This window comes from Pseudophryne corroboree, chromosome 4, assembly GCF_028390025.1.
Source record: "Pseudophryne corroboree isolate aPseCor3 chromosome 4, aPseCor3.hap2, whole genome shotgun sequence".
In the NCBI taxonomy this organism is placed as follows: Eukaryota; Metazoa; Chordata; class Amphibia; order Anura; family Myobatrachidae; genus Pseudophryne; species Pseudophryne corroboree.
The window spans coordinates 431,558,897-431,572,461 of NC_086447.1; the positions used below are offsets into that span (position 1 = coordinate 431,558,897).

The following is a 13,565-nucleotide window of genomic DNA, read 5'->3' on the forward strand; positions in this document are numbered from 1 at the left end:
TGTAGATACGACCTCACCTATCCCTCCGCTAGGGGCTTTTGTTACTAATCTCGTGGGTGGAGCCGTGCCTACTGTTGTTTCTGATATGGTGGCTGCTAGAGAGAGCGCCGATATTGTTGCTGATTCGTCTTCCTGATCACACTCCTGGGGAAAGTTCAAAACAGGGTACAACTTGCACGGGTTAATACTTGCATGGGTTAACTTATTAACATTATCCTTAACATTTATACAGTTGCTAAGTGCCTGTTTGTTACCCCCTGATGCGTCATTCTCCGCAACCAATTTCTCTCCTGATATGTATGGTGGCGGCGGGGCCGTGGCTACCAGTTTTCTGATAGGGCCAGATCCCGCCGCCTGAGCCAATCCTCTCTGTATTTCACCCTCCTGTTGCCATAGCTGCAAATAATCATAATGTTGGATTCGTCTCTTTGCTGATTTAATGAGACATATCCTTCTCCTTAAATTCATTAACACTTCTGGGCTGAAGCTACCTACTCTTGGGAATTTCTCCCCGTCATGTACAGTCATTTTCTCCCATTCATCACATAAAATTTCTGTGTGCCTTCCGTATTTTTCACACATTACGTACCTTGCCGACCCGACTGGTCGGTTTACAGAATCAACCCGAACCGAGGTTGATCGCCCCCTTCTTGAACAACTGGCCCCCATAATTTGCAGGTGTTGCTAACCCTTAAAAAACCAAAATATTCAAAGATAGGTTGACGGTGAAGTTTACCGAGCACCTCACTCACTCGCCCACGCCGACCAATATGCCCACACACTGATATAGTGCTGGCGTACTCGACCCAGGGCCCCTATTAACCTGAGTTTACTGGAACATGTGGATGTGATCCGAAGAGCATTAACCCTTTCCAGTAAAGGTGGGGTTGTCGGATAATTCCTGAGTGACCAGAGAATCTCCCTTTTTGGTTAAAATAAAAAATTACACAAATCACGTTAGAATGTACAAATAGCGTTTATGACCGGGTTTGTACACAAATGGTACTGGTCAGGTTACTAACTAATGCACACAATTACGTGCGGTACAATCGTTCAGTACATAAGCAACTAATTTTATGTACGGAGCGACCAGTGGAATCGACATTCAGCAGCTGCGAATTCCTTCAGCCTGAGCTTTATTTTCCTATATGGGTGTCGCACCAACCCTTCTTTGGTGTTGTGCCTTGTCTCTATAGCGGACTTCCTTGTCTGCTGTACCTGGACCTCCTGGTCTGTTATGCGACCTCCTGGTCTGACCTCCTGGTCTGTTACAGTATGACCTCCTGGTCTGCTACACTCTAATGCTCAAATTTTATATATGTTTAACCAGAGATGCCTCCCTAGCCACCATGTATGTCACTTACACGTATGTACCTTCACGAGAACTCGATGATTTCTGTGGTTCAATCCCCAAAATTGTAAAACTTAAAAACACTCACTCATCACATACACACTTTTGTTTCTATTTCTATTTCTGCGCAGAAATTTTTCTTTAGACCAGATGTGTTGTTAATTTGGAGAAGGATCTGTTAATTTAAATTTCGGATTTAAAATAGATTTGCGCTATTTATCGCCTGATGCGCTATTTATCGCTTGTTGCGTTACTTATCGCCTGTTGCGCTACTTATCGCCTGTTGCGTTACTTATCGCGCCTGTTGCGCTATTTAAAAATCAACACTATCGTGTGACTTGAGTTACGTGGGCGTACCCAGACGCTCCGTTGCGTAATTTACGCTGCGTGCGTCGGCCTTTGCGTACGCGAGTCTCAGTCCTTTGTTAGAGACACGTGTACACAAAACCAATGTCCACCGTAACACAACTAACACGTTTTATCAATGTAGATGATCCTCGATCGTCTACCGCGCAACACACCAATCTCTCCTTTTACCTTTAGGTAGAGCTGTGTGTGCTTTACACTGTATCCCTTAACGCATTACTTTTACACTTTAACTATGAAATAGCGACAAATCTCTCTTAGCACGTTTTATCAATTATAAAATGGCAAACAGGAGAGTGATATATGAAAATACACGAATGAAAAAGAAATGCAGATATGTGCGTGTGTACGCAAGACAGAAATAAACAGTTTTAAAAGACACTAGTGTTTTGTTCTTACCTCCGGTTCCGGATTCCTTCAGCACCCTTTACTAAGCGAAGCAGACGCTTATCCCATCAGCACTGCGAAGAATATGATCTCCCGCCCTTTGCTGATGGATAATGTCTGCTGAAATTACCTAGCAGAGATATGTGAAGGACAGGACGAGCCGCCAATTGATAAAGCTAAATATTTATCTTATATAAAACCCTTTATGAGGTCTAAGAACACTGTACGCTATTTACATATGGAGTACCGTAAGGGTACGCTCGTAGCGTAACAATCGCTTAGCCGTGGTCGAGACGCTCAAGCGTCACGTTCGCTCACGGCAAAGAGATCACAGGCAGGCACGCTATTGGCTGCCGACTAACGTAATGGTTCACTATAGCGTAACGGATGCTGTATCGGGAGCGGGCTGCTCGAGCGATACAGACGCTCACGAGAATACGCTGTTGGTATCGGGCACACTTATAGGTGAGCGACTACCGTAATGCTACGCTATCAGCGTAGCGGACGCTCGAGACCACGAGGAGATCACGAGCGGCGCAGACGCTCACAATGTTAAACCTTTATATCTAAACCATAAACAATGTACTATGCTGTAAAACCTTTGTGTAGAGATAGGGTGTAGATGCAACACAGTGTAACCTTATTAACTTAAAAGCTGTTTGAGCGTCACCGACGCTCTGAGAATACTTAACACTATAAGAAATACACAGATACCGTGCTTAGGGTCCAACGCCTAATATATATATATATTATGAATGTTATACTTGCAAAAGAAATAATACAATACAAGTCATACACTACAATATAACATAGACTACCTAACCAGATAACTACACATGAAATACAATACAATACTATTACGTTTAAGAGAATACGAGAGAAAGAGAAGAGAGAGAGAGAGAGAGAGAGAGAGAGAGAGATAGAGATATGGCCCACAACAACAAGAAAGACAATATGATTGCGGAGAAAACTTACGCACAAAGGAAACGATCGCATGCGCCTCTGGACATCCAGCTCCCGATTTTCAGCAATGATAACCGTTGAAGAGTGAGAGCTGGATGTGATCGGCTTGTCTATTTATGCCCCACACACAATACAATTCAATGGTCCCTACAATCTCATTGTTCATTGGACACAGGAATTCCTCCTCGCATTATAACAAAAGGTCATAGGTTGATTCATACAGGTGGGCTGTGACTATTTCCAACAGCTCAGGTGGGAGGGAAACTGGGTTTCCCGCCGCATGGATAATTAAGTGCAAATAATAGTAAATGGACATAAACTTCTTATGTCCATAATTATTCGCACGAGCGATTAATCCGCTTCAAACCAACACCGGAATATTGCTAATTAAATACTCTTCCGATGGATACTAAACACCACTGTATTACTCCTGTCTGACCCTTCGTATCAAACAAAGGGGGATTTCTCTGTTCATGAACATTCTACATTAACCAAACTTTCAGAATCTATCAAAGGGACCATGATCTACAAAATACATTATATAGTGAAAATATGTAACGATTGAGTCGCACGCTACGAACACATGAACTCTACCGCAAATGCACATACCGCGCGCCCGCGGGTGCCCGCAACAGCGAGTATGCGCACTCACGGGAGAGCGCACGCATGCGCAGCGCAGACCTGTATGAGGTGCAAATATGGCAGTGTGCATCGTGATATTTTTCTGACTTTGACATAAGTACCGTATACTGTGTTATGCTTTACTATCCCAAAAGTTACTGCCGGGCCTGCTGTTTTTGCTAAGTAAAGGGAACAATGTGTTTGCTTACTGTGGGGGGGCCAATGTGCTTTATTCCTGTGGTGGTGAATGCTTTTGTTTGATCACTGCTGGGGACAATGTTAATGCTGTGGGCAATGTGTTTGATACAGTAACTACTGTACAGGGACCAATAGTTTTTATTAATTTTCCACAGTGACAGGCCTCCAGGCGTACCTGGGAACACTGCGCCATCCGGCTCCCACCTCCTCCACCTCCACCACCACTACCACCACTCCACCTTCCAGCATTCCCGGACCCTCAATGAGTAAGCGAAGTCAATAGGCTGCAGGGAAGAGGGCTTTGGCTAAGTCACCACTAGGGATGGTTAAGTTTAGGCATCGCTGGTGGAGGTTAAGGATAGTCTATGGCGTGGAGGATTAGGGCTAAGCTGTGGAGGAGTTTTTGGGGTTAGGCTGCAGAAAAGGTGGGTTAAAGGTAGGGGGTATGGTAAGTACTGTATACTGTGTTATGCTTTACTACCCCAAAAGTTACTGCCGGGCCTGCTGTTTTTGCTAAGTACAGGGAACAATGTGTTTGATTACTGTAAGGGGGCCAATGTGCTTTATTCCTGTGGGGGTGAATGTTTCTGTTTGATCACTGCTGGGGACAGTGTTAATGCTGTGGGCAATGTGGGTCATTCCGAGTTGATCGATAGCTAAAAATGTTCGCTGCACAGCGATTAAGTGAAAAAACGGCACTTCTGGGCATGCGTATGCGGCGCAATACGCACGCGCGAAGTACTTTCACAACAGGTGATGTAGTTTCACACAGGTTCTAGCGAAGCTTTTCAGTCGCAATGGCGGCCGCAGAGTGATTGACAGGAAAGGGGTGTTTCTGGTTGTCAAATCACCGTTTTCAGGGAGTATTCAGAAAAATGCAGGCGTGGCTGGGAGAACGCAGGGCGTGTTTGTGATGTCAAATCCGGAACTGAATAGTCTGAAGTGATCGCAAGCGCTGAGTAGGTCTGGAGCTACTGTACTCTGAAACTGCACAATTTTTTTTGCTGCCGCACTGCGATGCATTCGTTTGTACTTCTGCTAAGCTAAGATACACTCCCAATGGGCGGCGGCTTAACGTTTGCATGGCTGATAAAAACTGCTAGCGAGCGAACAATGACCCCCAATGTGTTTGATACAGTAACTACTGTACAGGGGCCAATGTGTTCAATTATTTTTCCACATTGACAGGACTCCAGGCGGACCAGGGCCAACCGCGCCCTCCGGCTCCCACCTTCACCACCACCACCAGCACCAGCACCACCAGACCAGCGTACATCGCCGGACCCTCAATGAGTAAGCTAAGTCAATAGGCTGCAGGGAAGAGGGCTTTGGCTAAGTCACCTCCAGGGATGGCTAAGTTTAGGCATCGCTGGTGGAGGTTAAGGATAGTATATGGCAAGAAGGGTTAGGGCTAAGCTGTGGAGGAGTTTTTTGGGTTAGGCTGCAGAAACGGTGGGTTAAAGGTTGGGGGTATGCTACTAAGGGGGTAATTCTGAGTTGATCGCAGCAGGAAATTTGTTAGCAATTGGGCAAAACCATGTGCACTGCAGGGGAGGCAGATATAACATGTGCAGAGAGAGTTAGATTTGGGTGGGTTATTTTGTTTCTGTGCATGGTAAATACTGTCTGCTTTATTTTTATGATGCAATTTAGATTGCAGATTGAACACACCACACCCAAATCTAACTCTCTCTGCACATGTTATATCTGCCTCCCCTGCAGTGCACATGGTTTTGCCCAATTGCTAACAAAATTCCTGCTGCGATCAACTCAGAATTACCCCCTATATACTGTATACTGTGTTATGCTTTACTACCTCAAAAGTTACTGCCGGGCCTGCTGTTTTTGCTAAGTACAAGGAACAATGTGTTTGCTTACTGTGGGGGGGCCAATGTGCTTTATTCCTGTGGGGGTGAATGCTTCTGTTTGATCACTGCTGGGGACAATGTTAATGTTGTGTTTGATACAGTAAATACTGTACAGGGGCCAATGTGTTTTATTATTTTTCCACATTGACAGGCCTCCAGTCGTACCTGGGCCGACTGCACCCTCTGGCTGCCTCCACCACCACCACCACCACCACCCGGCCAGTGGACGTACCTGTAGCCGAACCCTCAATGAGTAAGCTAAGTCAATAGGCTGCAGGGAAGGGGAGCTTTGGCTAAGTCACCGCCAGGGATGGTTAAGTGTAGGCATTGCAGGTGGAGGTAAAGGTTAGTCTATGGCGGGGAGTATTAGGGCTAAGCTGTGGAGGAGTTTTTGGGGTTATGCTGTAGCAAAGGTAGGGGGTATGGTAAGTACTGTATACTGTGTTATGCTTTACTACCCCAAAAGTTACTGCTGGGCCTGCTGTTTTTGCTTAGTGCGGGGAAAAATGTTTTGAGTATTCCGTGTTCCAAATCACTCAGGCACGGTGGTAGATGAAAAACCAACAGTGGTTTATTGACATTATAGGTTATAACACAGTTCAGCACACTTCCGTAATCCAATTCCACATGACATTTCCCACCACAATCTCCTGACAGAACATTACTTCTTAGTCTGGGAGCAGAGAGTCTCTTCTAGCAACACAGAGACCCAGATAAATCCAATATAATGGGTCCCCAAGCCGATCCCTGGCAGAACATTACTTCTTAGCCTGGTATCCAAGAATCTCTCTTCACCTCTCTGGGTAGCTCTACTTACTGTATACTGAACCTCCCAAAGCTTCATATTGCTGGGGTGTGTGTGACCTCTGTGTCTTAGGATGTTACAGCATTGGAATACAATACATATTCTAATCAAGGTAATTACATCAGCCAGAGAGCCACCCTGTCTGGTCAGCTCACTTTTGGACAATAGGGAGTAAACAAACATACAGTAGACAATGGTACCTTATATGACTTACCCTCTGAGGGTCCACTGCGGTGTATGAAAACAATAGGAAACTACAGTACAGTAGGTATAACATAAAGTAAATATACAGTAGGGTACATTATCTAAAGGGTAACAGATAACATAACACAATTGCATATACTGTATTAACAATATTTACAGTAGGTTGATTTAAACACAGTATTGGGTGAGCACCAATGGACATGTTATGGAGAATGAACAGACAAATTGGATACAGTATACTGGATATGGATATACAGTAAAAAGTACAGTACATGCTGTATTTGACAGGGGAAATGAGGCATACTGTAGCGGGGGGCAATGTGCTTTATTCCTGTGGGGGTGAATACTTGTGTTTGATTGCTGTGGGCAATGTCTTTGATACAGTAACTACTGCACAGGGGCCAATGATGTTTATTTTTTTTCCCATAGTGAGAGTCCTCCAGGCTTACCTGGACCTACTAGGTCCTCTGATGACCACCACCCCACCATCCAGGCATTCCTGGACCCTCAATAAGTAAGCTAAGTCAATAGGCTGCAGGGAAGAGGGCTTTGGCTAAGTCACCACCAGGGATGGTTAAGTGTAGGCATTGCTGGTGGAGGTAAAGGTTACTCTATGGCGTGGAGGGTTAGGGCTAAGCTGTGGAGGAGTATTTAGGGTTAGGTTGCAGAAAAGGTGGGTTAAAGGTTAGGGGTATGGTAAGTACCGTATACTGTGTTATGCTTTACTACCCCAAAAGTTACTGCTGGGCCTGCTGATTTTGCTTAGTATGGGGAACAATGTGTTTGCTTACTGTGGGGGGGGGGGGGGGGGGGGGGGGGGCGGCAATGTGCTTTATTCCTGTGGGGGTGAATGCTTCTGTTTGATCACTGCTGGGGACAATGTTAATGCTGTGACCAATGTGTTTGATACAGTAACTACTGTACAGGGTCCACTGTGTTTTATTATTTTTCCATATTGACAGGCCTCCAGGCGGACCAGGGCCCACTGCGCCCTCCGGCTCCCACCTCCACCACCACCATCACCACCACCGCCCAACCAGGACATGAACAGAGGGGCTATGGGCCGGACAATCTTTCGAGGGGTACAGTAATAATAATAATAATGTTATTTTACATGCATACTGTTCATAAACTTTGAAGTGCTGTACAGAATACTGTACAGTACTCAACCTGTGTTACTGTTCTAATACTGTACATTGTTTTTTATTTTCACAGACAAGTCCGGCAATTGCTTCTGATCCTGTGGGCGGTGGTGAACCGAATCTTTGAAATTATTTTGCAGAACATTTAATTTTTGTTTATTTCTTTCATGTTTTTTTTTTATTAAACTTTTTCTAGTTTACAGTTCTGTTTTGTGTTATTTTCCCCCTTAGTAGAGAGAGTCTACAGTGCACTGTATAATGTATCAGTAACGAGCCTTGAAACTCCCCCCACCCCCTTGCTGTTATCACTACAAAATCCATCCAGTTTTCCTGTCAGTCCATCAATTTGCGCTTGAAGGTGGGTCACCTTGCCCAGAAGGTCTCTCACCAGCCCTGGGGTTGTGCTCCAGAATAGAATGCTTTGGTTTTCACCATCTTCACACTTCATCTTCATCTATGCAGTGCGCTCTACAATACACAATAAGACTCAAGTACATGCACAGTACAGTAGTAACAGTACAGTAGCAAATTATGGTTCAATTACAGTACTACAGAGCTTTGTATGAGGGGGTGCAAGCTAGTTCATGAAGTACTGTAAATGTCTGGCGAGTGTTAAATTACAGTACATACTGTACAGTAGACATGAGTCGCAGACATGGCCACATTACAATGCCAGGGGCTGGGATTTCATGTAGAACATACTGTAGCAGCATGTTAGGCAGTGAAAACAGTGGAGAAGTGAAGCAATCAGCATTGTGGTAATATTTATAAATTGCATACTATAGTATAAAATTATACAGAGAATCTGATTGGTTGCCATGGGTAACTTCTCCACTTCTTCATGTTTGTCACTACTTCATGACTAAGGGGCTAATTCCGGCCAGATCGTAGCCCTGCAAAAATTTCAGAGCGAGAGAGAGAGAGAGAGAGAGGGGTGGGGTGGGAGAGAGATACAGTTTCAGGGGGAGAGACAATGGGGGTCATTCCGAGTTGTTCGCTCGTTGCCGATTTTCGCTATACTGCGATTAGTCGCTTACTGCGCATGCGCAAGGTACGCAGAGCATATGCGCTTAGTTATTTTACTAAAAACTTAGCTGTTTTGCTGTAGCATCTGCGGCGCTTTTCAGTCGCACTGGTGTTCGGTAAAGGATTGACTGGAAAGGGGCGTTTCTGGGCGGCAACTCAGAGTTTTCCCGGCGTTGGCTAAAAAACGCAGGCGTGTCAGGGAAAAACGCGGGAGTGTCTGGCCGAACGCAGGGCATGTTTGTGACGTCAAACCAGGAACGAAACGGCCTGAGCTGATCGCAGTGTAGGAGTAAGTCTCGAACTACTCAGAAACTGCTAAGAATTTTCTATTCGCAATTCTGCTAGTCTTTCGTTCGCAATTCTGCTATGCTAAGATACACTCCCAGAGGGCGGCGGCCTAGCGAGTGCAATGCTGCTAAAATTAGCTAGCGAGCGAACAACTCGGAATGAGGGCCAATATCAGGGACAGAGTTTCCAAAGACTGTTAACCTGTACACAGTAAGTATCACAAGCTTACCTACTTCGACGCAGTTCTTCCTCCTTTTTCTCAGTAGTTCAGTGCATGGTGGGAAGAAGATAATAGAAATATCGTTAGTACAGTAGTAGGATTCGTATGTTCGCAAAATGTCACAGCAATGCCTAACAACCCTAACAAAGTGTTTCTCTAAATCTGACGTTTCAGATACAGCCTACAGTACAGTACAGTATACTGTAGATGTCTGGAATTGAGTACTGTCAGGCAGGGCATTATTCACGTTATGCTACACAGTAGTACCATGGGCATCTGTAGAGAGGAGGGGACCCGTGTGCAGACTCCATGTTTGGACCCCCTCCTCTCTCGTAGCTGTCACCACTGCTGCTAGCACTCTGAGTGACTGAGTCTACAGCGTATGCGCAGGTTTCTGAAAAATGGCCGCTGCGCCATTTTTTCAAAGTCCTACGCACGCGCTGTAGACTCTGGCACTGTGCCACAGTCTCTAGTGCACAGTTTGATAGCAGCGACAGTCACAGCTACAGGAGAGGAGGGTGCCCACACACAGTCAGCGATGTACTCATTGATAAATGAGCACAATGTACTGTATTTGCTATTCCCTTCTATTTTTGGGTATACAGTATCTTAATGAACCTAATAAGAAGTACAGTATACTGTTAGATGCAGTATGATCCTGCCTGTTCCAGGTGACACATTCACCCAATGTGACTGCATTCTGCCATGCAATCCTGGGTGATAATACAATATTTAATACACTAATGCATTTCATTGTGTTCTAGGACTAATGACATCCAAACAATGATATGAATTCAAACAAGATACAGTATTTAAAGAAGGGAACATTTGTGGGTAGTAACTGGCCATTTTCTAATGAAAAATACAGGCCTTCCCAAACATTTTCTGGCCCAGTGTGTGACATCAGAGCCGGCCTGATCAGCCTGTTTGTATAACATTGTAGGAATGGATTGCAGTAAATCTTTTGAAAGGAATTCATTTTCTTCATATGGATGTGTATTCTGGGCAAATTGGATTAACTCTTTTGGAGTGAAAAGAGACATCATCTATTGTTTAGAAATACAGTATGTTTGACTGGGGGGAGGATTGCCATGCAATCTATTATAAATGGCATATAGAGTACAGGTTGAGTCTCCCTTATCCAAAATGTTTGGGACCAGAGGTATATTGGATATAGGATTTTTCCGTATTTTGGAATAATTGCATTCCATTAAGAGATATCATGGTGATGGGACCTAAATCTAAGCACAGAATGCATTTACTGTATGTTACATACAGTATACACCTTGGCCCTCATTCCGAGTTGTTCGCTCGGTAAAAATCTTCGCATCGCAGCGATTTTCCGCTTAATGCGCATGCGCAATGTTCGCACTGCGACTGCGCCAAGTAAATTTGCTATGTACTTAGTAATTTTACTCACGGCTTTTTCATCGTTCTGGCGATCGTAATGTGATTGACAGGAAATGGGTGTTACTGGGCGGAAACTGGCCGTTTTATGGGCGTGTGGCAAAAAACGCTACCGTTTCCGGAAAAAACGCAGGAGTGGCCGGAGAAACGGAGGAGTGTCTGGGCGAACGCTGGGTGTGTTTGTGACGTCAAACCAGGAACGACAAGCACTGAACTGATCGCAGATGCCGAGTAAGTCTGAAGCTACTCAGAAACTGCTACGAGGTGTGTAATCGCAATATTGCGAATACATCGTTCGCATTTTTAAGATGCTAAGATTCACTCCCAGTAGGCGGCGGCTTAGCGTGAGCAACTCTGCTAAAATCGCTTTGCGAGCGAACAACTCGGAATGAGGGCCCTTATACACACAGCCTGAAGATAATTTTAGCCAATATTTTTTTATAACTTTGTGCATTAAACAAAGTGTGTGTACAGTACAGTCACACAATTCATTTATGTTTCATACAGTATACACCTTATACTGTCAGGCAGGGTCGAAAGTAGAACTTTAAGGGCCCCATAACAAAACCTTCAAAGTCCACCCTGCTGGTGTCAATATCAAATCCCATGCAGGAGAGAGAGGAACAAGAAAGAGAAGGGGGAGAAAGAGAGAGGATTTCAGTGTAAAGTGCAAGAGGGTAAAAACACAAGGAAAGAAACAGAGGTAAGAGAGTAGAGAGGAAGAGAAGAAAGAACAACAAGGGCAACACGCCGAGGGTTGAGGGATCACCAACAGGAGATAAAAAAACCCATGTGTAAACTTCCAGGGTAGTAAACACGTAGAAACAACATATTAACAGTGAAACAAAAGCTAAGGATACGAGCTCCTAGTTGGCAATAACCAACACTTGGTTAAAGTAATATCACAAAGTGATAAAAAAAACAATCCGATGTGAGGGGGGGGGGGGGGGGGCGGAAGCGAGGGGGGGAGAGGAAGAGGGGGGGGGGGGTCATGGGAAGGAGGAGGAAACCTTGGGGGGGATGAGGGCAGGAATGGAGTAGATATTATTAAAGCAGGTCTGTTTCCCCTTGTGAGGAGAAGTGGGGTATGAGAAGCGATTCTCCATATGAGCCTCATATTTCCATGTCACACACACCACAATAATAGAAGGCAATTTAACCGTAAGCATGTAACAAGACATTGGCCCTCATTCCGAGTAGTGATGAGCACCGGAAATTTTTCGGGTTTTGTGTTTTGGTTTTGGGTTCGGTTCCGCGGCCGTGTTTTGGGTTCGAACGCGTTTTGGCAAAACCTCACCGGATTTTTTTTGTCGGATTCGGGTGTGTTTTGGATTTGGGTGTTTTTTTCAAAAAAACCTAAAAAACAGCTTAAATCATAGAATTTGGGGGTCATTTTGATCCCAAAGTATTATTAACCTCAATAACCATAATTTTCACTCATTTTCAGTCTATTCTGAACACCTCACAATATTATTTTTAGTCCTAAAATTTGCACCGAGGTCGCTGGATGACTAAGCTCAGCGACCCAAGTGGCCGACACAAACACCTGGCCCATCTAGGAGTGTCACTGCAGTGTCACGCAGGATGGCCCTTCCAAAAACTACTCCCCAAACAGCACATGAAGCAAAGAAGAAAAAAAAGAGGCGCAATGAGGTAGCTGTGTGAGTAAGCTAAGCGACCCTAGTGGCCGACACAAACACCTGGCCCATCTAGGAGTGGCACTGCAGTGTCACGCAGGATGGCCCTTCCAAAAAACACCCCCCAAACAGCACATGACGCAAAGAAAAAAAGAGGCGCAATGAGGTAGCGGTGTGACTAAGATAAGCGACCCAAGTGGCCGACACAAACACCTGGCCCATCTAGGAGTGGCACTGCAGTGTCACGCAGGATGGCCCTAACAAAAAAACCCCCCCAAACAGCACATGACGCAAAGAAAAAAAGAGGCGCAATGAGGTAGCTGTGTGACTAAGATAAGCGACCCAAGTGGCCGACACAAACAACTGGCCCATCTAGGAGTGGCACTGCAGTGTCACGCAGGATGGCCCTTCCAAAAACTACTCCCCAAACAGCACATGACGCAAAGAAGAAAAAAAAGAGTCGCAATGAGGTAGCTGTGTGAGTAAGCTAAGCGACCCTAGTGGCCGACACAAACACCTGGCCCATCTAGGAGTGGCACTGCAGTGTCACGCAGGATGGCCCTTCCAAAAAACACCCCCCAAACAGCACATGACGCAAAGAAAAAAAGAGGCGCAATGAGGTAGCTGTGTGACTAAGCTAAGCGACCCTAGTGGCCGACACAAACACCTGGCCCATCTAGGAGTGGCACTGCAGTGTCACGCAGGATGGCCCTTCAAAAAACTACTCCCCAAACAGCACATGACGCAAAGAAGAAAAAAAAGATGCGCAATGAGGTAGCTGTGTGACTAAGATAAGCGACCCTAGTGGCCGACACAAACACCTGGCCCATCTAGGAGCGGCACTGCAGTGTCACGCAGGATGGCCCTTCCAAAAAACACCCCCCAAACAGCACATGACGCAAAGAAAAAAAGAGGCGCAATGAGGTAGCTGACTAGCTGTGTGACTAAGCTAAGCGACCCTAGTGGCCGACACAAACACCTGGCCCATCTAGGAGTGGCACTGCAGTGTCACGCAGGATGGCCCTTCAAAAAACTACTCCCAAAACAGCACATGACGCAAAGAAGAAAAAAAAAGATGCGCA

At 45.3% G+C, this 13,565-nt stretch overlaps 1 protein-coding gene across 4 annotated transcripts in view; it reads left to right on the top strand.

Annotated features, from left to right (window-relative positions):
- The window catches only part of LOC134909702 (uncharacterized), a 147,008-nt gene extending 138,922 nt beyond the window's left edge, over positions 1-8,086 (top strand). For 3 of the 4 annotated variants that reach the window (XM_063916881.1, XM_063916879.1, XM_063916880.1), the window contains 6 exons: positions 4,042-4,152; positions 5,075-5,179; positions 5,906-6,007; positions 7,193-7,277; positions 7,726-7,845; positions 7,979-8,074. In XM_063916881.1, the coding sequence (XP_063772951.1) occupies positions 4,042-4,152; positions 5,075-5,179; positions 5,906-6,007; positions 7,193-7,277; positions 7,726-7,810 (488 nt within the window). In that variant the 3' untranslated portion in view covers positions 7,811-7,845; positions 7,979-8,074. Of the gene's footprint in view, positions 1-4,041; positions 4,153-5,074; positions 5,180-5,905; positions 6,008-7,192; positions 7,278-7,725; positions 7,846-7,978 lie in introns of all 4 variants that reach the window. The other variant, XM_063916882.1, reaches the window with a different exon arrangement.
- The last annotated feature ends 5,479 nt before the right edge of the window (positions 8,087-13,565 follow it).